The 23,327-nt window shown below is 42.0% G+C and overlaps 3 protein-coding genes across 3 annotated transcripts; 2 read left to right on the forward strand and 1 right to left on the reverse strand.

Annotated features, from left to right (window-relative positions):
* The first annotated feature begins 205 nt into the window (after positions 1 to 205).
* Positions 206 to 3,990, forward strand: atf5a (activating transcription factor 5a). Its single transcript, XM_053331605.1, has 3 exons — positions 206 to 367; positions 681 to 1,872; positions 1,964 to 3,990. Exons 1-3 carry the CDS (start codon positions 226 to 228, stop codon positions 2,148 to 2,150), a joined length of 1,521 nt encoding a protein of 506 aa, XP_053187580.1. The 5' UTR covers positions 206 to 225; the 3' UTR covers positions 2,151 to 3,990.
* Positions 3,991 to 5,015: 1,025 nt separating this feature from the next.
* Positions 5,016 to 10,727, reverse strand: stk36 (serine/threonine kinase 36 (fused homolog, Drosophila)). Its single transcript, XM_053331797.1, has 20 exons — positions 10,576 to 10,727; positions 10,361 to 10,501; positions 10,152 to 10,229; positions 9,926 to 10,056; positions 9,586 to 9,835; positions 9,319 to 9,412; positions 9,042 to 9,223; positions 8,776 to 8,948; positions 8,556 to 8,661; positions 8,342 to 8,473; positions 8,083 to 8,259; positions 7,895 to 7,986; positions 7,744 to 7,807; positions 7,546 to 7,656; positions 7,364 to 7,438; positions 7,148 to 7,265; positions 6,938 to 7,064; positions 6,646 to 6,826; positions 5,483 to 6,424; positions 5,016 to 5,154 (listed from the first exon to the last, which is right to left on the reverse strand). Exons 1-20 carry the CDS (start codon positions 10,657 to 10,659, stop codon positions 5,059 to 5,061), a joined length of 3,354 nt encoding a protein of 1,117 aa, XP_053187772.1. The 5' UTR covers positions 10,660 to 10,727; the 3' UTR covers positions 5,016 to 5,058.
* Positions 10,728 to 12,119: 1,392 nt separating this feature from the next.
* Positions 12,120 to 22,239, forward strand: adamts15a (ADAM metallopeptidase with thrombospondin type 1 motif, 15a). The gene is made up of 8 exons (XM_053331292.1): positions 12,120 to 13,155; positions 17,113 to 17,245; positions 17,384 to 17,551; positions 19,234 to 19,514; positions 19,623 to 19,800; positions 19,904 to 20,076; positions 21,053 to 21,228; positions 21,360 to 22,239. The coding sequence occupies exons 1-8, from the start codon at positions 12,220 to 12,222 to the stop codon at positions 22,150 to 22,152; spliced, it is 2,838 nt and encodes a 945-aa protein (XP_053187267.1). The 5' UTR covers positions 12,120 to 12,219; the 3' UTR covers positions 22,153 to 22,239.
* The last annotated feature ends 1,088 nt before the right edge of the window (positions 22,240 to 23,327 follow it).

Consider the following 23,327-nt stretch of genomic DNA (forward strand, 5'->3'; position numbering starts at 1 on the left):
ATGTTGAGAAACTTGCTGAGGGCAGCAATCATCATCATCAATCAGCCACCATCCGACAGAACGAGTTGGGTCATTTTAGCTGGACACATTTCTAAACCCTGTTTCTTTCACCCTCTAGGTTTCATTATGCTCACCCAACCCCGCTCTCTGTGGCCCATCTGTCAGACCCTGTTTGCTCTCATCATATGCTTGGACTTGGACTGAATCAAAGCACCACCAGACAAAATGATGGCAACATCAGCTCCTGTTTGGAAGACTCTTCGTGTCTGCCCGGCAGACCCCCTCACTCTCTCTCACCCACAGGCTAACCACAGCCAATCACAGGGGTGCAGGGGGGAGGTGTCAGAGGAGAGTCAGCACTTAATTGGTGAGTTGCAGCGAGTACGCTTTTTTATATTTTTCCCCATTTCAGGTGGGCTCGGCACTGCAGCACATTCGTCCTTCTTGAACAGTAAGTAATAAAGTAGCTACGCCTAATATATGCTGCAACTTTATTCTTAAAAAAAAATACTGTTTTGCATTTTCTGCTGTCGATCAGAGTATGCCTTTAGGAAACTGCGACATGCAATAATGGATGGCTGATATTTATATAATATTTGCATGAACATTATTATTTAGCTCTAACTTTTTCCTTACTGTATTAGTTTGTAACGACTGCAATATTTTCCCCTCCTCAATAGGTGATGGTCTCACTGACTGGATGACGGAAGAAGTGGATTTCTCCTCGTACCTCCCGAACCCTCCTTCCCCTCCCTCCTCCACCAATGCCTCCCTTCCCCCTTCACCCCTTCAGAATGATATCCAGGTGCCCTCTGACTTGGAGGTCATGACCTCTCTGCTGCAAGAGGAACTCGCCCAACTAGAGGACTACTTCCTGTCTGAACCACTGCCAGAGAAAGGGCCGAGGTTAGGAAAATGCGACAGGGGTACACTGCCGACGGGTCCTCAGCCGTTCAGTCAGCTGCCATACGCATCATACTCTACATCCAACCAATCGGAATCCAGCCCACTTCTTGTTACCCTGGCAACCGGAGAACTGGACTTGCTGAGTATCTGTGGTGGGCCCATTGGGCGATCCAAAATTCCAAGACACGCCCCGTACAGCTGCAGTCGCCCCAGTGGGTGTGGTAGGAAAAGAGTTCCTGATGGCGTGAGGGTCAGTGAAGGCTATGATAGCAGTTTATTGGGTTCCAAAGGAAATAACTCAGGTAACTCAGCCGTGACCCTCACAGGCAACTACGGCTGTGTAGAAGAAGAACAGCTGGTAGGGAAAAGCTACTGTCTGGGCAGCGCAGTTGAGGTCAGAAGATGTTCCGTTTTACCAAAAGAAGAGAAAAATTGCTGTTTCAGTCAAGATGCCATAGGTGGTGCAAAGGGCATTGGTGTTGGATTTGGTTTTGGTGGATCACTTGATGCCCCACATAAGAAAGAGGATCTGTTGATGTATAGCATGAGAGAGGTCAGCGGCGGCGCTGGTAGCAGCGAGGTGTTGAACAGTATCAAAACTAGTGTGGAGGTGACAAAAGCCACGGTTTCTTGGAAGACCCAGAGCAATGATAGTTGTTATCTTCCAGCAACATCACAGTCTGAGGCCTACCATAGCTTCTTAGGCAACATCAATGAACACGTCAAAGCGGAAAGTCTACAGATAGGGCAACATGATTTACACTGTAATTTCCTTGAAGATCAGGGTCCAGAGTGTCTTTTAATGGCAAGGGAGAGTCTGAACTTGGAGTCTTCAGGGCACAGACAAGCATGCAGGTTGAAGGAGGACCACTGTGCTATGAAATTCGAAGAGGACATCATTCCAGCAGAAGGCGGGGGGGAGCGAAAACAGAAAAAGAGAGATCAGAACAAAACTGCCGCTCACAGGTAAGTTTTAGTGTCCGTTTCACAAAATACAACATTGGACACAATTTGACAGGTAAAGACCTTCATTCAGTCTTTCTTTATTTTTATGCAGGTATCGCCAGCGAAAAAGGGCAGAGCTCGATACTTTGGAGGAACAGTTGCATTGCCTTGAAGGGAGGAACCGAGAGCTCCGGGACAAGGCAGAGTCTGTAGAACGTGAAATCCAGTATGTCAAAGACCTGCTGATTGAAGTTTACAAGGCCCGTAGCCAAAGGCTCAAGCAGGACACGACAGCTTAACACCAAACTCCTGCAAGTACATTTAAAGAGGGAATAACAGGGAAATTGTGGAGCTTTTTGTGTCTTTATGATTGTCCAAAATTGAATGTTTCAATTTTTTTTCATAGCGGGCGGGGTAAATGCATGCTTTGCTAATGTGAATTATTTTTTACATTTTAAATCAACACTCTATCCAATGCTTTCATTGCTTTCGCACTCGAATCACTTGAGCCTGCACTGTGGCATTGTAATGCTTTAAATGACAATCATTTTTAATAGATCTCACACTGCGTGAATCTACCAATTGAAATAGGGTTATTTCTGAAGAAGTAATGTTATTCATTATGCAGGTTTAATATTTTGAATAGCCTTACATTCGAATTGATGTCAGCAATAGAACTTTTTTTAATTAAAACATTTTATTTGCAGTAACTGTATCACTCTTTTTAATGTATGAAGTAGTCAAATACTGTATGTTGTGTCAACGGGTGAAACAGCATCATTTCATTTTGAACACATCTTTCAATCCAAATACTTTTATAGAATCATTTCTAACCTCCCTTGAACAGCACGATATTTCAGTTGCTATGAATATTTTAAAATATTGGAATTGTTGTTGAATATGTATTGATTTTTACAAATGTGGAAAGAACCCTTAATAGCGACAAGGAGAAAAATAACTTTTTGTTAATTTTTTTAAATCATTTTAATAGTGTTGATGTTTTTTGACAAAGCATTTCATTGACTTCAGGTTTATTGAAACCCAAAATATTTATTACTTAGTGGAAATTCTATGTTTTGAGTACACAGTACACACAACCCTTTTTCTTTTGGATAAAGCACAAATGTCTACATTTTACCCCGCTTTAGTAGCATTACATTGTCTACTGTATTTGTTTTATTTTCTTCATACATTACTTTCTAATGTAACAATCAATTTTTCATTTAGCAGCGATTGCAAATAATGTCCAAAAAAATCTAGATTCTGTCACCAAAATAGAACTGATTTATCTCACATAGTATGTGGAAATATTTTATTATGTTTGTGGCAATATTTTTCACTTGCATATTGCAAATGATACAATCTATTTTGCAGCTCAGGATATGCAATATGTCCGCCAGGTGATTCATAGGACACCACAAACTTAAGGCTCTTCTGACCTTCATAAAGATTCACTGACATACAAGTTTTCCTTTTGTAAAAAAGTTTTTTTCTCATGAACAAATATTGTAATCTGTAGAGTTTAGCAGCTTCCCTCTGCATGTCTTTCCATAAATGTTCTCTCTCTCTCTCTCTGGAGTAGAAAAATTAGGATATCAGATACAAGTCTTTCTCTATCTGCTTGTTAAGGCAATAAGTTTTATAGGCCTCTGGCTGATCTGCACTAATTTGTAAAAACTTTTGTATGTTCAGGGAGTGGAGTGTGATAGACTTTTCTTTGTAGAAAATTGACTGAAAAAAATCTCATTAGATTATTGGTTCAAGCTTTTGCTGTTAGCTTCGATGTGAGAAGAATTATTTTCCAATTCATTTGTTGCAAAACAAATACTACCGTCACTGTTAAAATGCCTACAGCCTACTGAGGATCATTTTTTCTATGCATATTTATTTTAAGACAATCTTGAATATGAGCGCTGATTTACAGGAATTGATTTATATTGTTTCTGGCTCTTGTTTGCCCCCCTGCGGTGTACTATCAACTCTGGCTGTTTAAACCAAAAAAAATGTTTAATGACAGCATCATTTTAAATAATCTGAACTCGCATTATAACGCTTTGTAATTTCAGTTTCATTGAATCACCGGCGTTTTGCCTTTGTGTGTCGTTGACATTTTTCATTTCAGAAATAAAGTGTGTCATCAACTCAGTCCGTTGTAAGAGTATTTCTCTCCGAGACCGTTCGTTGGAAATGATTTCTGTTTTCACTGCCTAATGCAACAATTACATTACGTTGTATAAATTCATTTGATTTTAAAACAGATTTAGCTTTTTGGGATATATAATACAGTAAATGGCTTATATTTAGTGTTAAAGTAAAGTTCAAAGCTGCAGGGCCCGATGGATCTGACAAGCGAGCCGGGCCTCGCCACTTCAGCTCTGTTACCAAGAGGGAATCAGATGAATTATTATTATTATTAGATTTATTATTAGTCTTTACCGACTCCTTCCTATTTAGTCGATGTTACGTGCAAAATTAACTATTTCGATAAAGACTGAACAATTAATTAAACGTCAAACTCTCCGGAACATGTTTCTGTTTCAATCTTCAGCCCAGTGCATCGGGATTTATGTCAATTTTATTTACAAAGCAAAATCATAAAGCACAAAATTACCTTATAGAGCTTTAAAATCCTCGTTTCGGGTAAGAAAATCACCCCTCCAAAAAAAAAAAAAAAAACAGCAATGACGTCTCCGCTACACTTAATACAACCTACCTGCGCTGCTGTGACAATGACATAACAGAAACACAAGTTAATCCACCCTTCTATTTAACGCTCTTTTAAAGACAATGTATGATTATTAACGAAGAGTAGGAAAAGTAAACTAAATCTAGGCCTACATAAAGGCGAAATGTTCAAAAGAGGATCATCCACAAATTACAAAGAAAACCCTGCTGTTGTTTTGGCAGAATTTCGATTAGAGTTATGAAACATCAGATTACATTTAAAACACAGATTATTCATGAAGAAAAGTCACTTTTTATTTGCACCATTATGACAGAATGTATATTGCAGCCTATACACTAAAGAGTGCTGAGATAAACAAAACAAACAGACCAAAAAAAAAACAAAAAACAGGGGATATGATGATTGTCAGTAGTTCTCTACCACTGTGCTTACAGAAGGAGGTAGTAAAGTAAGGAAGGAGAGGATGATTTACACATGACATTTTAATCTGCAATCATTTTAAGTGAACTGTCTGGACTCACTCACAGCTGTCCAATGAGCTGATGATAGTCACACTGTGGAGGTGCATGTTGTGAAGCCTGAAGAAGTTTTTTACTGGCATCAAGGGATATCAGGACCTTCAAATAAATACAAAAGAAACTTAACAACTTGAAAATACTTTAGAACATGCTGAAAGTGGCATCACAATCACACACAGACGTATGGCTGACTGAGAGAAAACTGTCTTATAATTTTTCTAACCCATGAAAGATTTTGCAGTGCTCTATGAAAAGAATGCATGAACTCAAGGCAAATAGTGTCAATTGTTTTCATCCATAAAGAAACTAAATATATCTTATTTATATTCTTAACAAATATTTTTATGATGAAATTATTAACAATTAAAACAAAAAAACAAAAAACAAATTCATCATCCAGTATCCTGTTACCTGTGCATTTCATTACCTGACGTATAGCGTCCTGCTGGCTGTACAGGCATAGGGTTGCTATGGCAGCTTGTCTCACTGCATTATGGGAATCTGTGCATGCAGTTCTTAGAAGTAAGCTGGACACATCCTCCTCCAACAGCATGGATATAGCACCATCAACATTTACCAGGTTACCCAGAGCTGCACAACAGTGACGACGTGTGAGGGCGTCAGGGTCAGTGATCAGAGATGCCAGCATGGCTGCCGTCCTCCTGGCCTCCTCTGTCCACCTCCTCTTTTCCTCATTGTCCACACTTTGTTCTACTATAGTAGCCATGTCTCCTCCTGCCCCACGGTGTAAACATTTGTGTTTATCTCTGCCCTTCTCTTTTCCCCACCCTGTGGTGTCACTGCCCTTTCCACTGGACCGACTCATATTCAACCCTGCCCGCACTGCAATATGTCCCAACCAGTTTCCAACTGCCCTACAAGCCATCCGCCGGACCGGCATGCATGAATCATGAAGACAGTCTATCATGGTTTTGAAAATCTCAGGTTGCAAGGTGGGCAGTGTATGAGGCCTAAACGGATCCAAATTTCCCAAAAGTCTGCAAGTTGCAGCCCTGATCTGGTCATAAGAGTGAGCCAGTGCCTGGTGCAGCACTGAGGCTTCCAGGTAAAGCTGAAGGCAGGTGGGGTGAGGGGAACAACGGGCTACATGGGATAATAGAGTTATGAGCTCTACAGCTGGGTCCCACAGCACATCCAAGTGCAGCAAGTCAGAGAGCAGAGAACTGGCAGTTCTTGTTGGTGCAGTCTGATGTCTGGAAGCAGTGAGCTGGCTGCCTCTGGGTGGCGAGAAAAAGCCAAGAGCAGCTTTTCTGAGGTGGGAAACAGAGCGCTCGGGATCACACAGGAGCAAACGGCTCAGCAGGGAGAGAGGCAGCTCTAGCAAAGGAGGAGGATGAGTTCGAATCACCTGTCAAAGAATAAAAAAACAAAATAATCCAGACACCTCGTCACAGATCAAACAGCAGACAACAGACAACACAATCCTCTCCCAAAAGTACAGAGACATTAAGAGGTACAGTAATATGTGCCTGATGAGAGCATATTGCAAGAGTTATCCTGTGTTGCATCAGAGAATTGTTTGCCACAACAGTCAACGGGTTGTAAATTGGAGCATGGGAAGGCCCTAACCTGTAGGAGGCCTGCAACAATATCACAGCTGTCATACAACTGAAGAATCCTGGACATGGTGTGTGAAGGCAGGTCCAGGGCAAAAGGAAAGCACAGCAAGTGGCAGCTCAACACGGACAAGCTGTCATGACTCAAATCCACCTCAAGTCTCCCAGGGCTGCCTTCAGCAAACAAGTGAAGGCTGCAGGATAGAAAAGATGTTATTGTAGGGGTACAGCTTTGAGATTGATGGTAAAAATGAAACGGCAGGATAATTAAAAAATCTGATGCTTAGGTAAGCATGAACACAAACCAGTCAGTGCTCAGCAGCCGGCCGAGAGTGTACACACTTTTTGATTCGCTCTCAGAAAACAGAGGAATACATGAGTGTGGATCCTTGGTGAAGACGAGCAGCACAGTAGACAGAAAGGAATGCAGCCCTGATGTGAAAACAAAAAAAACCCTTTTTGACACCTAAAAGTATGTTTAGATAGGTTGGGCTTCATATGTTATGTATGTTTACCATTTGCTGAAAAGAAGAGTGTGTCTGGTGGAGTCCTTGCTATTGAAGTGCCTATTCTTTTCCATAGATCCAGAAACATCACTCGATCTAAACAGGAAGATCTAGGGCCGTTTTCATGCTATTTGAAGGAAATACAGGCAAAGCAGAGGTTAACTTCAATTCTATCTTTTAAGTCCATTCAAGCAAATATTTGTTACATTTTTGTTTCTGTCTCACCTCAGAGAGTGTGTGTAGAAGTAAAGACAGGAGCCCATCACAGAGTCCCCAGCCAGAGGGTAGTGAAAACTGGAGCTAGCAAGGTAGATGAGAAGGTACTGTCTCAGACAAAAGCAGATCACGTATATACATTTTTTTTTTTTTAAAAAGTCAAATTATTGCCAAATACACAAATTACTTACCTCATATGAGTCCACAAGAAGATGTTTCAGCAATGAGGTTAGATTGTCTACATCAACTTCGACATCAACCTCATTTTGTGTGAACATGGATAAAATAGAGGCGGCCAACGGCTAAAGAAGAGGCAGCAAAATCAACTGTGTCACACAACTGGAAAGCTAATCAAATTTAAATTTGTACTAATTTCAATGTGTACTTACTGCCAAAGGATTGAGGTCTGTTCTGTTGAGAATTGTGATGAAGGGCTTGGTGAACTCTTCCAGTCTACAGTAAGAGAACAGTTGATGAGCTGTAATAGTTTAAACAGCTGTGACATTCAACAAGGTCAGTGAAGAAAAAGAGTAATCAAACCTATGTTCTTCATCCACCCAGTCACTGTGCTTCTCCCAGTAAGTCAGCAGCACAATTATCATTTCTCCAAGTGCTGGCACACTCCATGGTTGCTGAAAAGCGGGAAAAGGTAGCACAAAAGTAAAAATATGTTGTATAGATGCCTGACTAATGCGATGCTGAATATGGTTCCATTTCCAAACAATAACCTTGATGAAATGCGAGTTTTCCACAGTATCTTGGACCAAGTCAAAGACGACATGGGGTAGTCCAATCTCACAGCCAATGTGGTATGAATTCTCCAGATCAGAGGTCAGAATCAGGTTGTGTAAGACCCTCAGTTGTCTGCAAATCTGCCACGCTTCTTTTGCAACGCCACCTGTGAGCTAACCCAACAAAAGAGACTAAATGCACAATTGTTTCTAAGTAGAGCCATTTCACAATCAGTTGAAAATGGCAACCCATTACCTGATCTTTAAAAGCAAGAGCCTTAGATTTTAGTTCAGAAATAATGGCACTGTAGTTTAATAAATCTTTCTGCTGCCTGGTTGGATCTGATTCTTGTACCAGTTTCTCCCAGTACTCCTCACTGTCACCATGCTGAAAGAACAAGAGCACACTTCTATAATGATTTCTTAATTACCCAGGCAGATGTATAACTGGAAGAGAATACATAACTGACCTGTCTACATAGTGTAGTCTGACTGTCCTCATTGCATTTTCGTAGTAGTTCTGGTCCAACTTCTACAGAGGGGAACTCCTGTTCATAGTCCTGGCTGATCTGACCCCTGCAGAAAAAATGCACATAATTGTGAGTACACACCTCAGTTTATATTGGTGCTGTATTGTATATATTTAAGTGCTGTCTCTCATTCTTTTGTAACATTATGCTCTATAAATACCTGTGTTTTGATCTCACAGGGGCTTGATTATTGGGATTGAGGGTTTGATCAGCAGCTGTCCTGACTGAGTGACCTGAGGTAACAGAGACGTCACTTGAGGGAGCCTTGACTCTACGGGATGCTGCTGCTGGTGCAGAATTGGCTCTTTGACTTTCCGCCCCGTTAATCTTTTTCTGTAAATGTACACAGGAAAGCTTAACACTCTTCCATGAATTTACATGTGACTAATTTTGCTGATGAAAAAGACATTTTTGACTCACTTTCACTCCGTCGTTGCTCACTGGTTTCCCTCCATGACTGTTGTCCCTCTGTTCCCTAACCTTTCGCAGTAATCTGCTCTCTCCAGAGGTTGGTGCTGTCTTCGCTGCCACTTGTTTACGTTTCAGTGCCAACAGGTCTGGGCTGGGTGTGACCGTCAGAGGGCTGAAAACATTTGTGTCTGACAGTACTGTAAACAACATCAGACATGTCAGTAATCTCATTACTGAACAGAGTAATGCATATATTGAAAATTCATATTAAAATACATTTCTATGTCATCACCTAGAACACCATCAGCAACAAAAGGGTGATGCAGGAGGTCTGGCCATGACAACCGCTTCTGAGGGTCTTTGGTTAACAAACCTTTCAGGAAATTCTGAAATGGTATGACAAGGTTTTGAGTGTACACAGTGAAATGAGCTTGCTAAGTGACAGCAATGTTTGAAACATAATTCTTTTGTCAGCTTCTTCATGCAATGCAGATGTTAGTTTTGATCCACACATGGTACAGTATGAGTAGTATAACAGTGTAGCTGTGCTGTACTGTACCGTGCAGGTATCGCTCATTGTGTCTGGCCATCTGACTGAGTCTCTCACAATAAGCTGCACCAGGTGGAAGATGGAGTTAGTGTAGAACGGAGGCGCCCCCGTGTGGAGCTCATACAGGATGCAGCCCAGAGACCATAGATCAGCTGTATGGTCATATGGCTTCTCCTCCACCAGCTCAGGGGACATATATAGTGGTGTTCCCTTGATAGAAGTCAGCACCAATGTGGAGACACTCATGGCCCTTGCAAACCTGGTTCCAGATTGCATCACATATCATTTATACTGGTGGAAAATTATTGATAAAAACAGATTTTACCTTGAGGGGTCAACATCCACTTACCCAAAGTCACACAGTTTCAACACCCCACTTTTCCCCAGCAGTATATTTTGTGGCTTCATGTCACGATGAAGAATGCGATGAGAGTGCAAATAATACAGAGCTGAGACCAGCTGGCAGGCAATCTCACGGACCTAGAAGAAGTAAATGTTGATCATGTGAAATCATAATCTCAAGTAATCAGTTTGAAACCAAGTCTGATGTCTGATACAACACTGGAAATGAATACCTGACTTTCTGGTAAACTCCCATCATCCTCAAGGATCTGGAACAACTGACCCTCTGCATACTCTGTCACAACCACAACCTATTACACACACATACAGGGGAATATTATCATTTGACTACTCATAATACGCTGTTAAAGATACTAAATTAATGTTGTGTGAACTAAGATGTATTCTGGGTGTTTTAAACAGAAGATTATGATATGCTGACATCAGTTTCAGTCTCAAAGCTGTCAAACAACTGGACAATGTTTGGGTGTTGGAGACCCCTCATGATGTCAATCTCCCTCTTGAGACTTCGCAGCTCCTTCTCAGAGCGGCCCACCTTTGGCATGAACTTCAGAGCCACCACCTGATGATACACAGACACGATGTGAGGATAAACAAACCAGTCTAACAAAGCATGTTCTTACAAAAGCTACTCACTTGGCCAGTAAATCTTCTCCTTCCCTTGTGAACTCGACCAAACGAGCCCTCTCCCACCAGCTCCAAAACGTGATATGAATTCATGTCGAGGACGAGCTGAACTTTTCTACCCGTTAGATTTGGTCAGTCATCTGCTAGGCAGTTGTTTCATCCTCCCTAAGCAAATACAGATAACTTGTACTTGTGAATTCAAACTTTTACAACCCACAAGTTATGGTTTGTTGCCTACAGTGTTCAGGTACTGATGCGTACCACTAGTTTGTTTTTTTATTTGTACTTTTTGGCAGTGGTAACGACAAAGCTGCTGGAAAGCAAGTCTAACTGCCGCTTCACAAAAATAACGAAACACAGAGTGAAATTTGACTTGCAACACATACACATTTAGTATTTGTACCCCATAACTTTTAATAACTTACATCAACAATAAATACTTCGGGTTAATCATTTATTTACGTTGCTAATGCAAAAGTCAGACACTGGCATTTCTACGGACAGCATGTGCGCAGGGGTCCTTAGCATAGCAACCGCTGTTGCGGCCCTGGCAACGAGCTGCAAACTGAAAACAAAGCAGGCGGGCGGCTCCCTGGATGATCCACAAATTATTCAACACAGAATGCACACTATATTAGTGAGCAGTGTTTTCTGTGCTCATAGCTATCAAACTACACACACTAGCCTGCATTATTGTTTTTCTTTCTTCACCTCTGTGCCTCTTAACCTTTTGCTATAGGCCCCTACCTCTTTTTCACCTGTCTCCCAGATGTGGAAGATTACACTTAGCACTCCTGCTGCCTAGGTGACCACTTACCCTGTAGATTCTACAGGGCAAGTGGTCACCCAGGCAATAATCAGACACAACTCCCAGTTCTTTTAGTTGTCCACCAGATGTCGTACGCGATTTACACACCAGATCTGACCGTGATATGAGAATTGAGGAAGATTCACAGTAACCTAGTATTCCTTTCATGACTTAAGCAGTGTGAAAAGATATCTTATTATAGGCCTACTGACCTGGTCACCGTATTTTGATATATTTATAACATCCGTCGATCCACTGATGTTCCAGTTAAACCAGTGTCTGTAAATGAAAGCGTTATTCCTTTTTCCATTCATATCCTATATGATGATAGGGTGGGAGGACATAGCCTTTTTACACTGTCTACACTTGTTGAAGTTATGTCGATTTTTGTGGAGTCAGGCGGCGCACAAAGCTCTGGAAATGAAGGATCTAACAGTAAATAATCGCAGTGTGTTGGAACATGATGGGCCTGCCGTTTGCTATATTTCAAGTGGCCGCAAAGAAAGTCTTGAGCTGAGACGCGCATCCAATGAGCGTTTCAAGACTGCCCCCTCCAAAAAGAGAGGTAGAGTTTCCATATTTTTACACATGACGAAAATGCATAAAGTCCACAGAAGCCAGCAGTCGACTCAGCACACACAGGTGGAGCATGGGAATGGGTCATGATCAGGAGGAGTTTGCACTGAGTGGACTTGTGCGACCTGCATTGTTTTAAAATCCTGCGCATTGGATTATGCTCTTCATCTTGATCTGTGGCTCTCAACGCTTCTATTGATCTCACAGATTAAATACCGTTTGGTTTTCTCTGTTGTCCATTGCATTTTTTACTGAATGCAAACTTCGTCATGTTTATCAGAGCAACTTCTCTCCTCTACTTTGTGGTGTCACTGTCAAAACTTGTTCGTTGCATGGAAAGTGAACTTTGCTTCCCGATTAGACTGGATAACCACCAGCATGACAGGGGAGATTTTGACAACGACGTGGATATCCTTAATGGAAAAAGTGTCCTAAAAATACAAGCTTTCCAGCAGGAGTTAGTGATCGATTTACACCAAGACTTTAAATTCATTGCCCCCTCCATTTCTAACCAAGACGCATTCTGGCTGCCCAAAACCGATGTCACCACTGACTTGAGCCGGTGTTTTTACTCCGGGTACGTGAATGGTGACCGCTATTCTTATGCAGCTTTGAGCCTCTGTAAAGGTTTACAAGGTGCGTTTGGCTACCAAGGCTGGGAATATTTTATCAGCCCGGCCCAAAATGACACCAAAAGCGCGGAAAGTGCGCACGTCATCCGGCGCAGAACCAGCAACAACCTGAACCTCAATACAACCTCTAGGTGCGCAGTGAACAGCGACATAAGTCTCCAGGTTGCGCAATCGCTGGAGAAATACAAGCAACTAAAAGATTACAGCAATGTGACCGAGACCATGCTGAAGAGGATGGGGAGAGCTAAAAGGTTCGCTTCAGTTCCCAGATACGTGGAGACACTTGTAGTAGCGGACGAGTCCATGGCTTTGTTCCATGGAGATGACCTAAAACACTACCTCTTGACATTGATGTCAGTGGCAGCGAGGCTCTACAAACACCCCAGCATTCTCAACTCCATCAGCATAACAGTTGTGAAGATCGTGATTATATCGGAGGCGGACAAAGGACCCAAGGTGTCCGGGAACGCAGCCATGACGCTGCGGAACTTTTGCACCTGGCAAAAAAAGATGAACAAAAACAACGACAAACATGCAGACTACTGGGACACAGCAATCCTGTTCACCAGACAGGTAAAATGCTCTATTTGAGGTGACACTACAGGGTCTGAGGTTGCAGCTGGGGGTAGAATGTGCAATTACGCACAGAAATGCGTAAATCTGTTGATTTTCTTATCTGTAAATATTTTTTCATCTTTCATCTCATCTCAACTTAACAATAGCAATAACAATAGTCATAACTTCCTGTGTACCTAAGGTATTTTTATATTTCCTAGGACGGTAACCTAATGCTGTAGACTTAACATAACGGGCTCCCCCTCAACTCTGTGTCAGTTAATTGGTTTGCTCTCAAAACACGCTCTCCACCTCTGGTGAATGCAGGGAGCAGGCGCTTAGTGAATATCCAGTTCACCAACACCATCACAGCTTTGACACTGAGGCTGGGTCACACAGGAAATAACTTGAGCCAAACAGAGAAATGGTCTTGATTGCTCTTCATGGATCCTTGGAGGAGGATAGTTTTATAGACTTGGAACCCACCACAGATTTCTGCACTCCCAAATATTTAGCAGATGACACAGGGTCAGAGATGAAGTCATTGCTCACATTCATGTGGAACCAACTGATCTATGAGCTGTCTGCCTTGTAGACTCTGGCCTGTTTGATTTAATTTGGGTATTTAAGACTTGGCAGCAGAGACATGACATGTAACCTATAATGTTTGAATTACCTGTTGCTCAGTAAAATGGTCAACTGCAGATGCAATTACAGTCTCAAAGAGTTAAAGGTAACTTAATAAGGTGATAAATTTCCTTTGGTCAAGGTCATTAACATCACAGGACACATGATCGCACTCAAACAAGCGCATGTTATACCTGCAACTTTACCAAATATAATCAGTGTCAGCACCCTCAGGGATGTGCTACAGTCGGAAGTGTATTGTTTCTCTCAGCCTTTCCCATTCCTCCTCCAGCTGTGGGGTTTCCAGCCCTACCCACCTCCTTGCCTGCTCCCCATTAAACAGCCCCAAGGGGGTAGATGGAGGGAGGGAGGTTGATGTAGGAGGGGTTCCTACGTTCATGTTACATGTCACATGTCAGATGTCACATCCCTCCCTGTTTATGCCTCACCTGCTCCAAGTCTGAAACAAGCTATTCCAGAGGGGCAGCTCTCCACAGCTGCAGTCAGCCTGCACAACTGCATCTTTACAACACATTCTTCACTCTGTCATACACTTCCTCTCTCACTCATTAGTTTCTTTTTCTTTGTAAGATTCCTACATATACAGTATGCACTTCCAATTTAGGTCATTGCACCTCAGAGAGTTTCCATATTTGAAATACAAAATCTTGGGTGTTTCCAGGTTTTGGGATCACAAGCTCTTTGTTTAAATGCTGTGGTCAGTCTACATGACCCTATTCAAACTGAACTCAACACTGCCTACAGACAGTGAGTCATGCAGTTGTAATCTGCTTTATAAAACAGAAAGACAGGCTTCACTGTTTGTGTTAACATTATATTACACTGAATGAGTGACCTAAACTGCTTGGAGCAGTGGTATGATTCTTGCTTTCACAAACTGTAACGAGTACAGTATTTCAACTCTACCAGAAGTGGTCCAACAAAGACAATTTCTTGTCGGTTGACCTAATCTTTATGTGTGAAAAACGGCTTCCTCCTGATGGCGATTTGAGACGAACTAAACAAACAAAGAATGTAAACAATCTTTAAGACGCTTCAGCAGCTCATTTATCACCATCTGTCAAACCAAGCTTATGGTTTGATACAACAGTAATACATAAGCTAGGCTGCAATGACAAACATTTTAGCTTTATTTATGAACAAAGATACAATTGAGTCTATCACAATTAACTTTCTCTTCTATTGGCATATACACAAGATTGCCTTGAGCTTACTAATATTATAGGGAAAACAACCAGGATATAAAAACTTTAAGTACACAAGTATACCTTACTAGTGTATACCAGAGCCCAACTAACATGGTCATGAAATTGCATGTAAACATGCATTCTGCTCTTTAAATCAGCAAAGATTGTCAAAAATTTCAGAAAACAGCCCATCGTCTGTTGATTCATGATATGGTGACCCAAAACAGTGGTATTGTTTTACTTTATTTGGCTGTCAATGTGCATTTGAGGCACATCCATTGTCTGGTGTTTACCAACTCACAGAGTCATTTGTAGGTTTTATGAAGACCAACTCGGTGTTGTCCAGAGGCAAACTTGGATGTCTTTAAACTCTGTAGCCAGCATGATCTTTGTGTAAAGTATGTTGTAAGATTACTCAATTCATTAAGTTACACAAAAAGTTCATTGTATATGTGAACTTTCAGTCTCCAAAACAGTTCATCTAACTTTAAGTCTGACAAATGTATGTTTCCCCAGGGAGAGGGGTGGTTGTACTTTACGTACATGATAGATAATGGGTTGACAAGGAAAAGAGAACACCCAAATATTTCCACATTTCATAAACTATGTCTGTGATCTTGCTGTATCAGACCCATTTTTCCAGTCCATGCAGTCTGAGTTTAGAAAGTAACTGAAACTCTGAGCAACGTGATACTTAATATTGCAGTCAAAACACAAACTGCTGTAGGCACGGTAGTTAAATTCACGTAAATCTGCACACAAAGTAAAATGGAAATATTTCTTTACTGAGGTAACATGCATGTTGTTTTTAAATTGCAGTATGCAAAGATAGATGACAGATGTGGGAAGTAGGTCATAGCAGAGAACAAACTCATTGGCACTGCTGTTTCTTCTCCCCTGTTCATCTTGCAGTTTTTATTTTTTGCTCATAAACGGTCCAAACTTTGAGATGTCGTCTGCACACATGAGCACATCTGGACTAGATTTGCACTGGCTAACAATTGTGGTTTTGCGGTATATTCTAGGAATGATTTGTCACAGCGCTCAAGGTCTTCACTTGGCACTGTGTTTTATGTGTACATTCACTGCAGCAGAGGATTGTGTGATTAAAGCAGTACTTTGCTTTATCTGTAATAGCTAACTCGAAGTATTTTTCTGTGTAATTGGGTATGTAGAGACAGTGCTGTTTAGGGACCAGGCAGATGGGCGGTTCTCTGTGGTGGTTGCTGCAGAGGTTGTCCCATGATTAGGAGGCTCAGTCAACTGCTCCAAATGGATACTCACTAAGATTGGGGTTTAAAACCTTGTGGTGGAGAAATAGGTCATTTGGAAACTGCTCTGGCATGGAAATGTTATGATTGGGGACAGCTACATTACCTCATAGAAGAAGGTGTGCTCTAAACACTGTTGCCCACGGACAACACTTAAAGACTGGGTGGTGGAAAGCCTTGCTTAACAACACTGAATCTTTTCACAATCCCTGGGAAACAAATCCTACTGTAATAACAACAAGACAACTTAAAGGATCATTCTAGTTTATTGCAACCTTGGTCTTATTTTCATAGTTTAGTAATAATAACATTGTACTCACCAAGTTTATTGCTGAGGTCTGGGAACATGGTGACTTAGCTGAAAAGAAATCTGACTGGGCAAGAAACACAAGAAGATGGATGATTAGTTAGTTAAGAATTTTTGTTAGAGAAAACAAAGCCCAACGTTAAATTATCATCCAACTTTTTGTTGTAAACATCCATCACAATTTACAGATTGACTTCCTAGTTCACTTATGACCTACTGCACTTGCCATAGTTGTGTGACAGCTTTCTTGGATAGCGAGGAATACCAATGAAAGTTTCTGGAGCTCTTACTTTTGATTTTTACTTCCAAAGAAAGTGCTTTAATCTGGAGAAACAATCAGTTTGTCTATAACCAGTTTCTTCCTATCTGAGTTTTTTGAAGCAATTTCACTGTATTCCCAGATCACAGCAAATTACTTGTTACAATTTGAGAAAAAATAGCCAAAGTATGAAAATGAGATTTATATTGTAATAAACTGGAATTATTCTTCATGTTTTGCTGGCTTAGTCTTTAATTCAGACCATCTTAGATGCACTAATGTATGTTTATTTTTGTTGTACAGGATCTATGTGGAGCCTCCACCTGTGACACTCTTGGCATGGCTGATGTTGGCACTATGTGTGACCCCAAGAGGAGCTGCTCTGTGATAGAAGATGATGGCCTACCATCAGCTTTCACCACAGCTCATGAGCTTGGTGAGTGGGCCTTGCTAGCACCATCCACCATTCAATACACATTAGCTCTGTGATGATTCCCAGAGTTCCTAAGTATGAATGTTTACAGATAAGCATATATTCATGAAAGACATCTGACATCCTCTTTCCTCTTGACAGGGCATGTGTTCAACATGCCGCACGACAACGTGAAGGCCTGTGAGGATGTGTTTGGAAAACTGCAGGACAACCATATGATGTCCCCCACACTCATTCAGATCAAACGTACCAGCCCCTGGTCTCCCTGCAGTGCTGCCATCATCACTGAATTTCTGGACAGTGGGCATGGTGAGTTTCTGTGACCCCTGACCTCTGTGTTTGACTGCAATCACAGTGTGTTTAAATAGGTGTGAATCCAAAGTCAAGACAGATGCAAGCTGTTACTAAGGGACCACAAGGTGACCCTCTGCTTGTATTAGATAGGTGTTGATCGCAGACTTTCCTTTTGACATTTTTTGGTTTTGACTCAAGCTGTCTTGGTTAACAGCCACTCAATGTCCAATATGACTACAGTCATTTGAGGTGAATGTAAGTGAGAGCATGATTGAATTTCAGCATTCATCTATGCTTCAAATATGACATCTGCCTAAACTTTTATAGTACCACGCTCATAGAAAAGCCAAGCAGAAAGCCAAAAAGAAATTCATTTGGTTGGATGCAGATTGTCTGCCAAGTATGACAGACCACACGATTTGGCCTCAGAGCAACACTAAACTTTTATTTTAAAACTGCCCCACATTTGTACCAAATTAGAGGGTTTGTTCTGGGGAGAGTCACCACAGTGGTTTGGACAGTGAGGTGTATCTGCCTAGCGTTTCCCTCGCAGGTTTACTTCAAATAGACCAACTTTTTTGCTTCTTCTTTAGTGACGGTCTAAGAACAAAACAACACAAACTTGTTGGAAGAGAGACACTGGAGAACATTTTTGACTTGACAGGGTGTGATTTCTATTTAACAGGGTTGTAACTTGGTTTCTCCTTGCTGTCTGTCATAAATCTAGACTTCAAAAAGCAGAGGGGAGGAAAAAAAACCTGTTGCCACATGTTTGAGGCAGTTTTCATGATGTGCTGTGCCCAAAATTATTTGTAACGTGTTCATTTCTCCACATAATGCTAATTATTGTTTGGAATGATCTCTCTTTGGAGAAACAGAGTAGGAAGGAAGAGGTGAGTTTCAGCTTATTCAGTGTAGAGTGACTTGCTTAAGCAGCATATTAGTTAGTGTCTTCTGCCAAATATGCAGTGAAATGGGAGGAAACAAATTTGCCACCAGTTACAGCTCATTCGTCCACTCCCTCATTATCTCTTGTGAATTCACCACAACACAAATGGCATAATAAACAGCTCAAAGTCAGAGAACCCAGTTTCCTCCCCTCTTCCTTTGGATGTGTAAATTCCTCATAAGGGTGAGAAGTTGTGTTTGTCTCAGAGCGATAAAAACCTCCTCCTGGAACCCGTCTCATCCACTGACATTGATCTTTCATGTTTTCAAGCACCTGCTCGTCAAACTCTTCTTGTCATTAGTCTGTTCCTGGAAAAGTATCTATGTGTTATTTATTGTAAAGGAGTCAGCGCCTTCAACGGTGGCCCTGTTTGCTAGCTCTATGCCATCTTGGGGAGGTGCTCATGTTTTTGTGCATGTGTCTGTGTGTGGTACGTGGCATATGCTGCACTTTCTGAAGCCCTGTTTTCAAAGAGTTGAAATCACAAGGGCAATAGCTGCTTACTTCCTCCATCCCACAAACCCACAAACTCATGAATCAACCCACACACACTTCAAGAAAGGGATAATGGAAATAATGATACATAAGTATGAAAAAAATCACGAAATTTCAACAAAATATTTTGGTGAAATGTTTAAAGCCTCATCTTTAATAATAAGTGCTCTCAGCTGGTAAAGAAACGTCTCAAAAGCAGACATAACAGATGTTATTGCTTCAGTGTGTTGTTTACCTAGTCTTCATCTTCTAGGGGAGTGTTTGCTCGACCAGCCTCAAAAACCGATGGTCCTCCCTGACGTGCTGCCAGGAACATCCTACATGCTTGAACGTCAGTGTGAGCTCGCTTTCGGTGAAAACTCCAAGCCCTGTCCCTTCACGCAGCCATGTGCTCGTCTGTGGTGCACTGGAAAGTCCAATGGCCATCTGGTGTGTATGACCCGGCACTTCCCATGGGCAGACGGCACTCCCTGCGGAGACGGACAGGTCTGCGACCGAGGGGTCTGCGCTGACAAACAGGTCCAACCTGTGAGGGTAAGAGTCACACACAGACTGATATCAACATACACCTTAACTGTAGCTGTGCTTAAGGTCTTTGTTGTTATACCTTCTGTAACATGCTGCTGATTTGTGTACTTCCAGGTGGACGGCCGCTGGGGCAAGTGGGGGCCATTTGGTTCCTGCTCACGCACATGTGGAGGTGGTGTCCAGCTGTCTAAAAGGGAGTGTAACAACCCAGTTCCGTCAAATGGGGGTAAATACTGCCAAGGGGTTCGGGTCAAATACCGCTCCTGCAACCTGAACCGCTGCCCTGACACAGGTAAGAGTTGCTCAGAAACAGACAACTATGTCCAATGACACTTTTCCCCCTAAAGCATTCCCACCTCTCACCTTCTACACCCCCCTCCCTCCCCTCTGTTCAGGTAAGACTTATCGGGAAGAGCAGTGTGAGACCAGCGGCCTCAGTTTCAACAGTAACCGTATTGCCCCCTCAGTGGTGTGGGTACCCAAGTACTCTGGAGTGAGCACAGATGACAGATGTAAACTCATTTGTAGGGCAAATGGCACCGGCTACTTCTATGTCCTGGCACCCAAGGTAAACAGCTACACCACAAATGTTTTCCCATAAACCATTGTAAATAAGATTAGCCAAAAGTCTGAATACACAAAGCTTAGATATTTCAGATTTTGAGATACATAGCCAAGATAAGAGTGATTTCATGTGAATACGTATGTCAGCCAGCTGCCTCTGGTCTAAGCGAACAGAGTGAAGGAAGGAATGAAGGAGAGGAGGAGGAGAGTTTATCTCTTTCAGATAGCAGGGTGTGGAGTGAGTCTGAGCAGCAGTGAGAGAGAGTTCACACTTCACTCCATCATACCGACTGAGGAGGGGTAGATAAGAGCACTCAGGGGACACATAGTTCTGAATCATAGAGCAGCTGGATGTTTTAAACACTGAACCATATAATAAATGTACAGTAAACTTTGCTTTCAGTTTAGTTTAATGCTTGAGCTCGATTATTGAGTGGAAACAGTTGAATAACTCTGAGCTTTTAGCTATGATTCAACATGGGATGAAAAAAATGCCAGGGGCCATACAACCACACTTAGCAAACTTATCAGCCACATACAGCGAAGCAGTGTGAAGTTGATCTGGTTGACAGCCTTCCTGGTCATGTGTTAAAGTGAAGGTGAAGCTGAGAGGAGCAAGGTGATGTTTGTGATATGCTTACATAAATATCAGCTCCGGAACATAGAGTGTATTACATTATCTTGGGACCTTTATGGTTTATTTTTATCATCTGTTAATGGAACATTTCTGAGGGAGAATATAGAGAAAAGAACAGTGCTTGGCAATAGTTTTCAGTAGATTGTGGTAAAAAAACATAAACTACAGGAAGTGAACCATCAAAAATTCATCTTGGAAATAAAAAACATTATACAATTGGAAATCGCTAATTTAATTTGTATTCGCAGTCAAATTAATCCCTGAAAAAGTATATTATTGACTTGGGATAAAGTTTGGGTATGTTTGCTTCCTGCTGACCTTTTAGTGTGTTTGTACTCTCCAGGTTGTGGATGGCACTCCATGCTCCCCAGACTCCACAGGTGTGTGTGTACAAGGGAAGTGCATCAAAGCTGGTTGTGATGGGAAAATTGGCTCCACCAAGAAGTTTGATAAGTGTGGAATCTGTGGCGGTGATAACAAGGGCTGCAAGAAAGTGTCAGGACTCTTTACAAAGCCTATGTGAGTAAAATCCACATTGTCATAAAGAATATTGCTTATGACTTTCTTTTTTCTCCCTTACACCAAAATGATAGCATTATCAACTCCACTTTTATGGGATCTCATTGACTGTACTATGTTTTGGTACGCAGGCATGGATACAACTTTGTGGTCATGTTACCAGTGGGCGCAGCCAACATAGATGTCCGTCAGCGAGGCTACAAGGGAATTAGGAATGATGACAACTACTTGGCCGTAAAGAACAGCGAGGGTCATTACCTGCTCAATGGGAACTTCATTGTGTCGGCTGGGGAGAGGGACATCGCTGTAAAGAACAGCTTGCTGCGCTACAGTGGCACAGCTGGCCTCTCTGAGACCCTTCAGGCTGTAAAACCCTTGGGAGAAGCCCTCACTGTGGAGGTGCTGTGTGCGGGCAAGATGACGCCTCCTCGCATCCGTTACTCCTTTTACCTCGCCCGTCAGACCAAGGAGGACAAGACTCTGAAGAAAGAGGGGCGTGTAAACTCCCATAACAGTGTTCTGGCTGAGGATGGTGTAAAAGAGAAGGGAGGTGACACCCTGAAGAAGTCTTATAGCAAGGAGGATCCTGTTCTTGGGAAATGGATATCCACAAACTGGGACGCATGCTCGGCCACATGCGGCAATGGGATCCAGAGGAGGATGGTGCAGTGTCTGCGACCGGACGGGAAGCCAGGGTTGGACTGCAATTCTTCACAAAGGCCACCGGCTACAAGGGCTTGTGGAGACCCATGTCCAGAGTGGCATATTGGGCAGTGGTCGCCTTGCTCCAGAACCTGTGGGAAGGGCTTCAAGAGACGACCGTTGCAGTGCAAAACCCAGATTGGGCAACTGCTCCCGAGGGACCATTGCAAAGGCTTACGCAAACCACAGGAGCTGGACTTCTGTAACCTAAGCCCTTGCTAGTGACTAAAAGCAAACAACAAACTAAATAAACTACAAATCTTTGTCACGTTTTAAATGGACTAAACCGGATCCTCCTGCAAGCATCGCTCAAACTCAGATTTTTCCTCCTGCATCGTGGGACACTTGCTTAGAAGAACAACGAGAATAAAAGAAGGAGAGTGAAAGGAGCAGGATGAATGCTGGATGATATTTTTCCCCTGCCATTACTCTGACTTCAAATGATATTATCCAGGTTGAACTCTGATGGCAAAACAAGTAATCAATCGAGTTTACCTTATGAGTCTGGAACCCATCTCATGTCATAATATTTGAACTGTGTAGGTTTTAGTAAAGCAGGTTAAGTTTTAGTTTGATCTTTCAAATAGATCAGGGAAGGCTGCTGGCTTTCCAAAAAAATGACTCCTTTAATTTTTCAAAAAGTAAATATACCAGGATTGACAACTTTTTATATACTGGACTGGACTAACACCTGTGTGCCTCACAACACATTATACAGTAAAAGACCACCCAGTTAATGATGATGAACGCTTCATTGACCATTTTCGACCGTCAGAAATGAAATATTTTGTGTTGTCGTACAGATGTAGCCTAGTTTTAACACACTTTTTGGATTATGCTGTGTTTTTTAAAATCAAATCCAAAAATATATTTTTGAAGTTGTTGGTTAACAGCTGTTGCAAATCAAGGTTGATACAACACTGGGGAGATTCAATTAGAAATAGTAACAACCACATTTTAAACATCTTTTACAACTAGAACTTATGCAGAAAAAACCCCAATAATGATGTAGCCAGCTTTTCTCATCTTCATGGTACTAGGAAGATATCACCTGCGCTCCAGACACTGATCTTCTGCAGACCTCACTCAGCACCAGACATGGAAACAGTTTAAACTAGAATCTGAAGTCACAGCAGTGGCATTCGTAACAGATCTAACTAAACAAATCAGGGCAGGAAACAAAGAGCAGCAGTTTTCTCCTTGTCAGCAGGTGTGGTCGCTAGCTCACATTGATTTCATCAGGCTCCATCCAACACAGTCCACTGCCCATGTGACTTATGGGTTTAACCTGATATCCTACACACACACACACACACACACACACACACACACACACGCACACACACACACACACACACACACACACACTGTGCCCAGTTCCTGCTTTCTGTGTTCAA

The sequence above is a fragment of the Scomber japonicus genome, chromosome 13 (assembly GCF_027409825.1).
Source record: "Scomber japonicus isolate fScoJap1 chromosome 13, fScoJap1.pri, whole genome shotgun sequence".
NCBI lineage: Eukaryota > Metazoa > Chordata > Actinopteri > Scombriformes > Scombridae > Scomber > Scomber japonicus.